This window comes from Ixodes scapularis, unplaced genomic scaffold (assembly GCF_016920785.2).
Source record: "Ixodes scapularis isolate PalLabHiFi unplaced genomic scaffold, ASM1692078v2 PGA_scaffold11__112_contigs__length_91849675, whole genome shotgun sequence".
Lineage (NCBI taxonomy): Eukaryota > Metazoa > Arthropoda > Arachnida > Ixodida > Ixodidae > Ixodes > Ixodes scapularis.
Window position 1 is genome coordinate 48416713 of NW_024609837.1, and position 10974 is coordinate 48427686.

The 10974-nt window shown below is 44.0% G+C and overlaps 1 protein-coding gene across 1 annotated transcript in view; it reads left to right on the plus strand.

Moving 5' to 3' along the window:
- Positions 1-7888, plus strand: part of LOC8040630 (oxytocin receptor) — a 47519-nt gene extending 39631 nt beyond the window's left edge. The window contains exon 2 of the mRNA XM_029977741.2: positions 7484-7888. Coding sequence (XP_029833601.2) covers positions 7484-7888 — 405 coding nt within the window. The remainder of the gene's footprint in view (positions 1-7483) is intronic.
- Positions 7889-10974: the final 3086 nt, after the last annotated feature.

Consider the following 10974-nt stretch of genomic DNA (forward strand, 5'->3'; position numbering starts at 1 on the left):
CCAAAATAATATCGGCACAATCTTTCCGATTTAATTCCATAACAGTGAAATACTGTGTGCTGCCTAGGTTGTATAATTAGATGTCTTCGTTCGTTTTTTTTTTTTTTGTTTTTTGCGAGCGGAGATGATTTTTTTTTTTTCAAATCAAGGTTGAACCGATAAAACTGATGCACGCGCGAAACGTAATTTTAGGCTCGTGTCGAACGAAGAGTTTAACAGGAGTTGCAAAAACTATTCTCTAGCACTTCCTAATCATACGCGGCTCCATGTGGCGATTAATTATACTCGATGTTTGTACCGCCGTACATCAACAACAGTTTCACCAAAGCAATAAATATGAACAGCTATGAAATCATGGGTGTATTTGACAGCATCACCATCACGCCCCTTTCACACCGTGTGGAGGAAGGGCGTAAAATTCGCCCATACACCCTTTTTTCACGATTTCAGACACCATCGCTGCAAGTGGGGCGTAAAGAGGGGGTGTAAAGGGTGTAAAACGTCAGCACACCCTTTTTACACCCACCGATATCCAGAAATCGTGCAAAAGGCGTGTAAAAGGGTGTTTTTCCTACCCTACACTCTTCTTACACCCTTTTTACATGATTATGGGTGTTACAATGTTTAGTGTGTACAAATAGCGTGGCCTGAATACACAATCTACAAATACTCTCTAATGGCGCTGCAAGCGTTCTCTCATGAGCGTCACGCGCAAGGCAAGCTGAAACTTTCGGGTATGACGTCACACCCAAGGGTTCGTTTTACGATTTTTTTTTTCGCGTCTCCTTAGGCGTTTGGCTTTAATTGTCGTTATATCAAAATTATCGGGAAAAAAATACGACTAATTTTACCCCTAACTCTTTTTTTAGAACCTCTTCAGCTTCGCTTTAAATCTTGCACTGTTTCAATCATTTATAACGAGCCGCACAAGAGCCATTGGAAAGCCAAAGTTAATTGCTTTGTCACTAACATCCTACAATAAAATCTGTTTGGGCGCCAGTTAAGCCCCTTGGTATTGAGAAACTTGGGACAAGTTAAGTGTTTTTGAGGCGCGCTGCTTGGACAGCGACGCTTAAAAGTGGCACCTGGCTCTGGAAAGTAAGAAAGTAGAAAACGCGCAAAATATTTCAGCGTGTGGTTTCGTAATTACCACTGCGAAGGAAAATCGTTTCCCGGAGCATGACATATATGTACTGTTTTTTTTGTTTTTTTTCTTAGAGGCCGAAATTTGATTCGTGCAATGTTCAATGTTTTAGCATCTTTGATGTTAGAAGAGCTCTCTTTATATTAGTCATAACAACATGCACTAAACACGTGCGAAAGGTGAAGACACATAGAAAGACAAAACACAGCGCCGACTATCAACTCAAGTTTCTTCCTACACTTCTATGTGTGAAGCAGGACAAAAGAGTACATAAAAAGAAAAAAAAAATAACTGAAAACCTTCGCCTATTACAGTGACTACTTCCTCAGGTTCATAGCTAATAGTTCATATATTATAGTTACAACGAAAGTTTTTTGTAAAGTATAATTGTTGTGTCATCATGTCCGAATCGAATGTCATGTGTCGGTTAACTGTGACGTCACTCTTTAACCTATAGATAGCGCGGCTGCTATCAGTATAAAAGCAGCCATGAGTGTGCCTACGGGTTTGTTGTATTCTTGGCATCATCGAATAAACATGCAAGCTGCAGAAACTGAGTACTTCCCTAGAGGCTAAAACAATAATAGATAACGAAAATAGTAAAACATAAAACATGCACTTGTCCGTGTTTGTTCCTTTCTGTGTTTTATTCTTTCTGTCATCTAGCATAGTTCTTTGGAAGATAAGGCGCACGTTCTTCTCGGCCTCTATAATTTTTCTGACGAGAGCGTCGCCTTCCGTGTCGTTGTTTGCTAAAGAACTATACTACTTGGTAAAGAATTCAGTGTAATGAGCAAAGCTCTTCAGATTTTTTTTTCTCCTCGTTTTCTATATACCTTGGTCCTGCCTCATACAAAGAAGTAGAAGAAACTTGAGTTGATAGACAGCGCAGTAGTTGCCGTTCTGTATGTCCTGTCTGAAACCCCTCCATATGTTTCCGCTTGTCCTCCAAGAAACGCCAAAGGCGACGGTGCACAATGCCCGCATCTCGATCGGCCCTTGGAAACAAACAGCGGCGCGGCACTGAAATGAGTGACCCTTGCAAGCGAATGGCTGTGAAGCAATCGCACGTGGTATTTGTCGGGCGCGTTTCCCCAACAATGGTTGGCGGTACTTGAAATTGCGATTTTTATCGAGGAAATTTTGTCTTCTTTTTTTGTCTGTGTTTATTAGGCGCTGTTGGTACTTGTATGAACTCTCACTGAGTCGCCCAAGCTTTTATTTCTTCGTTTAGTTGTGTCGTCGAGGGTATTTGTAGAGAATATGATCTTTCTTTTTTCTGCAGGCCTGTAACATCGCTTTTTTGAACAAGCCGTTCAGTCAGAACTAAAAGAAAGAACTTATCTAATACCTTAGTGAGTCATAATTCAAATAAACACTATATTTAAAGTTTTATTCAAAATTATGTCGACAAAAAACAAATTTGTTTTTCTTTAGTCAACTTTTGTTTGCCTCAGCATATCCAAGCTATAACTAAAAATATTATTTCAAACGCTAAAATCAACTAGAACGTTTAAGGTGATATTAACAATGTCATCTGCTATTGTTTAATAAATATAGTGAAGCTACGTTTATCTTCAGTACCGTTCCTCGTGTCAAAGAGTGTTTAAAAGGATCGCGAAATATTTTTTTGAACTTCTGAGCTAGATATTTATTTAGAATGCTCGTTCTTCATCGCGTAACCCACGTCCATTTGTTTCATCGCCCGGATTCGTTTACAAGTGTAAAAAAAGTTTTAGGTTTCCCACAAAACTTCTTTATCGGTTCCACGAATAGGTCATAATCCGGTACCGGTAACGAATCTTCGTTTTTTGTGCAAGATGGCGATATAAACCGGACTCTACGAGCGAGGCAAGTGCGTCAGATATCGCTCCAACAGCAGCGCCATAATGTCTTCACGCACGCAAGTGAACGGGTGACATCTGACGTCAACAATTATCCTTATATAATTGTAAGATGGTCGACCTCATTGACCTCAAGCCGCTCTACCGTCATCCAATGCAACACAATGGGCTTTTAGGGTCCCAGCCGTGCGCTGCCCCTTTATGTCGTTTGTGCTAGCGTATGTGGTGCTACAAGAGAACCTTTGTGAGGGAAGTGTTTGTAAATTGGATCGGTCAAGGGGCGTCCCGTTGTGATCGTCAAAGAACAGGCTGAACATATCTTCTCGCTTTGACCGGAAAAATGCCAATCCGCTGGCAGAAAAGAGACCAAAACGCTAGAAGTATAAGAGAAACAAATCGTGTTTGCATACTCGATTATCGGGATGTCACGTTACTACCGAGGAAGACAGTGGTAAAGGAAAATCGATGAAAGACTTACGAACACCGGTCGTGTAAAATACCGAGATATTTGCGTCCTATGGGGTGGGTGTGGTTGACCTGCAAAAACAAACGGCTCGAAAACGAGCGTGCTGATATCCGAGAGGTCACGCACGCCTCCCTCCTTTCTACTGATTTCGCCAAGTTCCGGTTTCAAATCCTATTGGGGTTATGCTTCGAGAAACCCAGGGGCAGGTGAAGGCGAGTGCGCGCGGTGACGTTAAAACCCCAAGCTCCGGTTTGAATGAATGGTGGGTAGAACTAAAGCTGGCTGCCCTTGTGTCCACGCCACTCGTCGAACGCTTTAGAACGCGGAAGACCGGCGTCTAGCGTCTGGCTTTCGCATTCAAGCGCGTTCGACGAGTGCAGTGGAGACAAGGTTGCCAGCTCTAGGTCAACCCGCTAATGCCTCCAATCAGAGCTCGGGGTTCTCACGTCCCCTCTTGTTTCCTCCTCTCTCTAATTATTGGCGCATAACCATAAAATAAATTATATGAATAGGACTTGATCTATGGTTGCTCTGTAGAGAAATTCAGATGCGCGACAATCGATGTCCGATTTCGAGGCAGTGGGGAGCCCGAGACGAACAATTGGGAATCTTGAGGTCCATCTAGCGTCGGTATCTTGTGCACGCAGTGAAAACTCGATTGATCGATGAAATAGTTCCACAAGTCTATTGAATATGGGGTGATGTGAGGCTGTACGAAGTCTTGAAGAGTCCGGTATAGCCATAAGTTATAGGAATAGAGCAGACTCAAAATAACGACTAGGATCTTTAATAAGGCATTTAGGTACGCCAAATAGGGATATCGAACCCTTCATGAGAACTTGGGCGACTTCTGTCTCTGCACGAATATCCTCGATCGGGATTGCTTCGACCCAACGCCAAGTCTGTTAATGCAGGGAGGCAAGTAGTCACAACCGTGTGATGTTGCTGATGGCCGGATGAAATCCAGGTGGGTGCGATGAAGTCGGAGATCAGGTGTGATACAGGAGGAAAAGGCGAAGGTGTATGTTGAGCGACCTTGGAGCATTGGTCCTGGAGGCAAGCACGTGGTTCCTCCCTGACGTCGCATACTTGACCCGATAAATCTATGAGGTATTAGTCGTTGTGTTTCGCATATCCTGTCCGTTGTACAGCTAGTAAACAAATAATCGATTGCAAGTTACGGAGGACAATCCCTGACGCTCAACATAGGGCTCCACAGAACATTTCTATAAATCTTTCTAGTTGCGGTTGTTTGATGCCCCATCGCGACAGCGGATATTCTTCGACGCCTCAAATTTCTCGTCATAATCACAGCAAATGTCATTAGGAGTAGAATGTTACTTCGGGACGAATATCGTCGGAGAAAAACAAGCAGAAGCCTGAGCTCGTGTGTTTTGTTTTGCACTATAATATCTGTCTTGAAAGAAACACTAAAGCGATTTTCCTCGCTTCGTTCTCAAAACTCAATATATGAAATTCAAGCGTCCTAAAAAACACGGAAATTGCGGCTATGTATCGCCTATTCGAATAGTGAAAAAGTGATAAAACAACAGCGACACTCAACGCTGTCACAAAACGATAGACGGCGCTACCGAACATTGCGGAATGTGGTCGAACCGCGGTCGGCACTTGCCAGCCACTCTCAAGGGATGGGTTCCCCGCGTAAACGAGAGAGAGTGGGCGGCCGCTCGTCCACGCTGGAGCCCATACCTCGCGAGTGGCTGACAAGTGCCGTCCGTCCTTCGACAACAATCATCAAGGTTCTGTGGTGACATCTGTCGTCCTGCGACAACGGTAAGTGTCGCAATCTTTGATGCCTTTTTAATATGAAAATCGGCGGGGTATGAGTGTAATGTCCAAATTTTAAGGATGCTTAGCGCTCGTAGATTTATTGACGATAATAAAACGAGGATGTCAGAATGCACGTTGGTGCCCCTTTAAGCACGCTAGAAGTTCTTTTTAAATATATGAGCGAACCAGTCATCTGCATCTGCAGCAAATAACGTTAAAAAAGTTTCTATAGCAATTGTGGGCTCCTTAAAGCCTCGAACGGTGAACTTCACGAAGTATCTGGCAAACAACCAACAAATGTCGCCCGGCTGCAATTTGGCTGCGTGTCCGGTGCGACAGCAGTTAATCTGACAACACGCGCTAAATGAACGCCGCGGGTCAAAATCTGCGGCTTCCGTTCGGAGCTTATTCGCTGTACGCAGATCGGTCGGATCGCTTCGTTTACACTTGCATCTTAGGACGCAAATAGCGATCTAGAATACAAGAGGAGTGTTTCGCAGCTTTCGCCTTATTTGGTCATTTGACTTTAAAGCACGGCGTTATTTTGTTTATAAGGAATATTGCACGCGCTTTACTCCTCTCTAAAATGAGTTAACTGCGTCTGTCCCATTTTAGAGCGCAGCTCTTAGGCGCCCGTTGCCGTGTTTGTTGAGCGGCGTCACCAGCAGCGTCGGCGTCGCCGTCCCAGAATGCAACGCGCGCGGTTACGCCGTCGGCGTCGCCGTCGTCGTCGCCTTCGGCGTAACCGCGCTGGTTGCATGATAGAACCCTGCGCTAGATTTAGCGGAAAACTTTCCTCGCTAAATTTAGCGGAAAAACCTACCCCGGCAAATTTATCGGAAAAATGTTCCCGCTATATTTAGCGGGAAACTTAACCCACTTTATTTAACTGGAACATTTTCGGTGAATTTCCTGCCAAATTGAGCGGGAAATTTAGCGAAAAGTTTTCGTTAAATGGGAGTTGAGCAGAAGGGGAGGAGGGAAGGGTACGGATGTGGAGGAGAGGCATACGCTCCCATCCGTACCCTCCCCTCCTCCTCAAGAGCTGCGTTCTAATTTTGAGTGATATTATTGCTGGATTTGTTTTTTATCAGCTCCGGCAATTTACCTTCGAGACTCACGTCGAGACATTTAATCACGTGTTGTTGTTCTACTGTGTGCTGCTCTTCTATTCTGTGTATTGCGAGAGACTCTGTAAACTCTTTCCTATTATGTTCCCATGACGAACTGATCGTATTTTGGAGCGTTCAGAAACATAAACTCGGTGAGCTAGTCAGCATCGAGCCAGCTGATATCCATCGATAGTTACTTACAGGTATGGGAACGGCAGGGCGTGTCTCTCGAACGTCCGGCTTCCAGGACGTGCTTCTTGTCTTCCCCTGTGCTTTGGCTTCGAGCTCGAGGGCCATGAGACGCCGATGCGTTGTCGTAGACAGGAAGCTCGCGTTAGAGTCAGGACAACTAAAGCTCCTCCCTACCCTTTTCAACTTGTCAGTGACTCTAGAAACCGAAAATAAAAGCTTGTTCCTGAAAATAAAATCTACTAAAAAAATGCACACCTGCGACCCCTTAGCTATGATACCACCCGAAAGAAAACAAATATCAAGTAAAATGTTGGCAGGGAGGCCAATATGTAGCAGGTTTATCAGCAGACTCAACAATTTTAAGTGGTCCAAGAATAATCTGGGTTGTCTTATACAAACATCATATTGTCGAAACACACCGTATTTTCGGTGCTGTGCGCCGTGAATTGAAATATAGCTAATTAGAAAATTATGAAAGGCGGTAAGAAGAGTACAATGCCATTTATGTGCCTTCGCACTGAGAAAGTATGATAGACAAACGTTGGCCAAACTTAGAATTGTTTTGTGCTTGCGATTATAATGAACAAAAGCATTTTATGCATCATGCGATTTCTTTCTCTAACGAAATACCCAGCATATTATTTCAATATCTCGATTATGGCAATGGAGATCTAACTGGAAGTGTTTCAGGAAACCTGAAATATCAGATTGCAGAGAAAGGAATAAAATTAAAAAAAAGTATGATATCCAGATATAATCCAGAGAGATTTCCAGTTCCATAATCCAGATAGCGAAAAGTTATACTGGGTTTTTCCGTAGGGTCATCATGTATTATGGGATATGGGTCTTATGGGCACATATGTTCGTTTTCAATATGGTATGTTTGACCTGAAAGAGAGTCCTCACACAGCGTCTCTGCATTTTTTCGTTCTAGGTCAAGACCCTCAAGATGACAGTGGTAGTGTTTGGCGCATTCCTCGTCACCAACGTGCCATACATGGTCCAAGAAATGATCCTGGCTTTTGGGAACCCGGGAATCCTGGACCACAACGTGGTGGCGCTATTCGGCGTCATCTCCGCCTCCAACAGCGCTATCAATCCGTACATCTATCTTTTCTTCCAGCGATCGAAGCGACAGTGTGGAGGATTCTGCAGTGCCCTACTCAAAGACGCCAAGACCTGGTTTTCATGTCGTCGTCTCAGCAACCTCTGCAATTCGCGGTCGCCGAGCTCTCCTACCACGATGACGTCACTGAACCATAATGGAAACTACGCTATGACCAGCTTGAACACAGGAACGCAGGTTGAAATCCGGAGTCCAAACAAATTTGATGTGTGATCTCTTCTGCTGGGAATATTTGAATAAATGTAAAGTCTCGGAGTTTTCGGTTTAAGTTTTAATGATAAAACCCTTCCGCTAAGGGTTACAGACGATGAGGTTGCCGACACCTTTGATATATTTATTACAAAATTTACTTTTCGGCTGGGTTGTTGCTGCAATGTGGGGACCACCACGTCCCCTAGTTGGTCACATATCACAAAACTCAATAAAGCGCAAAGAACAAGTAGTAGGACAAGGAAAAATGGTAGACGCTACGCTCAAGTTGCGTCTTAATGCATTAGTAGTGTAAGACAAGGTCAAAGTGAAAAATGCGATAAATAAACAGATAGATTTATATAATTATCACTTAAAACGAAGTGTGAAAGAATATTGTTTTCGAAAATTATATATATTAAAAATAACATGAATTAGTCAAGAACCTTTTAATAATTAATCAATAAACATTCTTCTATAAAAATTCTAGTATTATAAAAGTGATTAAAGCATCATCTTCTGTTGAATTTATAAGATTTACAAACAATTCGTACTTCAAACATTCTATCAAATTAATAATTATACACGATGTTGCGACAGGGTAAGCGCGTCTATAATAATAGTGACACTACTAATACTAAAAACTAATAATTATAATAACAATATTATTCTTTACTTTATGTGTTCCAAAACAACCACGCAGGTCTTCACATTGGTGCACACGAGATGATGAAAAGAAGAAAAACATCACGCGCGCAGCATCAAATGTACAGATTAACTTGGCTACAAATAGTGGGCACACTTCACAGAAAATGTTGTGCAGTTTCAACTCTCAACAAGACTCCAAGTCCCGGCGAAAAAAACTGAGGAATCCGTGAAAATGTCCAGGCTACAGAAATCGATTCTCTTTAATAAAATTTGCATACAGGACGGTACAGTGGTGAGACTTCAGACAAGGATTCAAAGTTAATGACAGTAAAATGTCTGATAACGCGACAAGGAACATGAAAATCGATAGAATTCAGAAGTAGGTTAGCATCAATCCTAAAATTTACCACCTAGCTAAAAAAAAAATTCACGCTCGAATCTGGTATGCGACAAAGACCTTAGTAAAACACTAGTAAGAAATTATGCATCCTCATAATAAAAGCGACGCTGAAAGTGCATGTCATATTCCTTGTCGGAATGGGCGGCAGCAGGGACGTGTGCGGTAGCTGCTCCGCTCCAATTTACGGGCGGCAGCAGTTTCTTCCTTGTGCTGGGCAATGTAAACGTCGGATTCACTGCAAATGCATCAATGTGTAAGGAAGACTACGAGTACCTCATGGCAGACGGCAAGAGCAGTTACAAGTACCCATCTTGTGCAAAGCGTCTGGACGAGTCGGGCAACAAGGTCAGTGACGATTCAGCGGCCACTCTACTCGAGGAGACAGATTTGAGTCCAGTTAACGTTACTCCTGGAACGGACACTAACCTTCTCGAGCTGGTGGTCTTGCTTTGCAAGAAAATCGACGACCTTACGAAGGCTGTCAAAACTTTGAAGACAAACAACGAGTCGCTGCGCATCCATCTGTCGCGCAACAGTGAATTGCTGCGTAAATCATGCTTGCCGGAGGGACAGCCGGTCGCACCAGCCGTGCCACCGAAACACTACGCTGCTATTTTGAAGACGCCAGTGCCCTTCGTGAGCCATCATGTCAACTTTGCAGTGAACGACGACAAAAGCGGGGCAACTGAACGACCCCCCTTCCATGGAAACCCATGACGTGGCTGCTAACTCGCAACACACTCGAGCAGGTCTTGTTGATGACGAGGGATTCACCACGGTTACAAGAAAGAAAAGGCCTCAACCTACCGAGGGCGTGAGTACTACTTGCAAGCTGGCCTCCGTACCACGACCACCACGGCGTCGTGCGCTCTTTGTCTCTAGACTGGCACCAAGTACAACGGTTGCGGGCATTTCCGAAGTTGTAGCCACTGCTTTGAAAGGAAATACTGCCTTGTGTACTAAGCTTGTGTCTAGGGATGAGAGCTACGCTTCTGTCAATGTATCTGTTGATATTAACGATTTTGAAATACTCAACCGAGCAGAAATTTGGCCAACAGGATGCATTTTCCGACCCTTTTTCGGAAAGTTAAGAAATATGCCAGGTGATTCCGCGGCCGCCGGTGATAACTAAGACAATGGAATGCACGGTTTATTGCCAAAACGTACGTGGTATCAGAACCAAGTCTTCTGAGCTTATGTCTGGAATTGTAGGAAGTTCAACAGAATGTTAAGTTGGGCTAGTTGGTTCTTCATGACTGGAAGGAAGCGCCGAAAGACGGGGACAAAAGAAGTAGGTAACTCGGAAATGAAGGCCGTTTTAGGATTTTCCGATACGTGGATGATTACCTGGTTATTGTCCTCCAACCAAAAGAGTGCATTGGCAACGATGTAGCAGAATTGTTGGGTGTCTTTGCGGCCTGCTCCCATGGTTTGAAGTTTACCTATGCGAGAACATCGGGGGGGGGGGGGGGGGGGGGGCGGGGGGCATCTACAGTTTCTAGATCTTAAGCTCACGTTTCTTCAAGATCACACATGTTGGGCCTATGAGCCCGGTCTAAGAAAAACGTGCTACGGTACGACTCTGCCCATTCTAAACTTATAAAAAAAGGTATCGCCGCGTCCTGCCTTGAAGCAGCGTTGAAGAAGTCGTGTGAACATGAAATGGGCAGTAGTTTTCTGTTGCAGGTTGATCGCCTATTAGCTGCGGGTTTCCCGGGAAAAACACTCGCTGATGTAGCAGATGGATTGAAGAGAAAGTTTAGAGGCCTTCCACAAAAAGCACATGAACGACCAAAAGGTAGACCAGCAATCATACCCTACCTTCATGCCGTATCCCACAACTTGAAAAAAGTTGCGGGGCGCTTCAACGTTCCGGTGGTTTTCACGGCCCCTAGCAAACTTTCGTCTTTGTGCAAGCGAATTAACTACCCACACAGGGACAGGGAAGAATGCACAAAAAACACGGAAATAAGTTTTTGGAATGTTCATCCTGTGTCGTTTACGACATTCCATTATCATGTGGGCGTTCCTACGTAGGACAAACTGGCCGCTGCGTCAATGA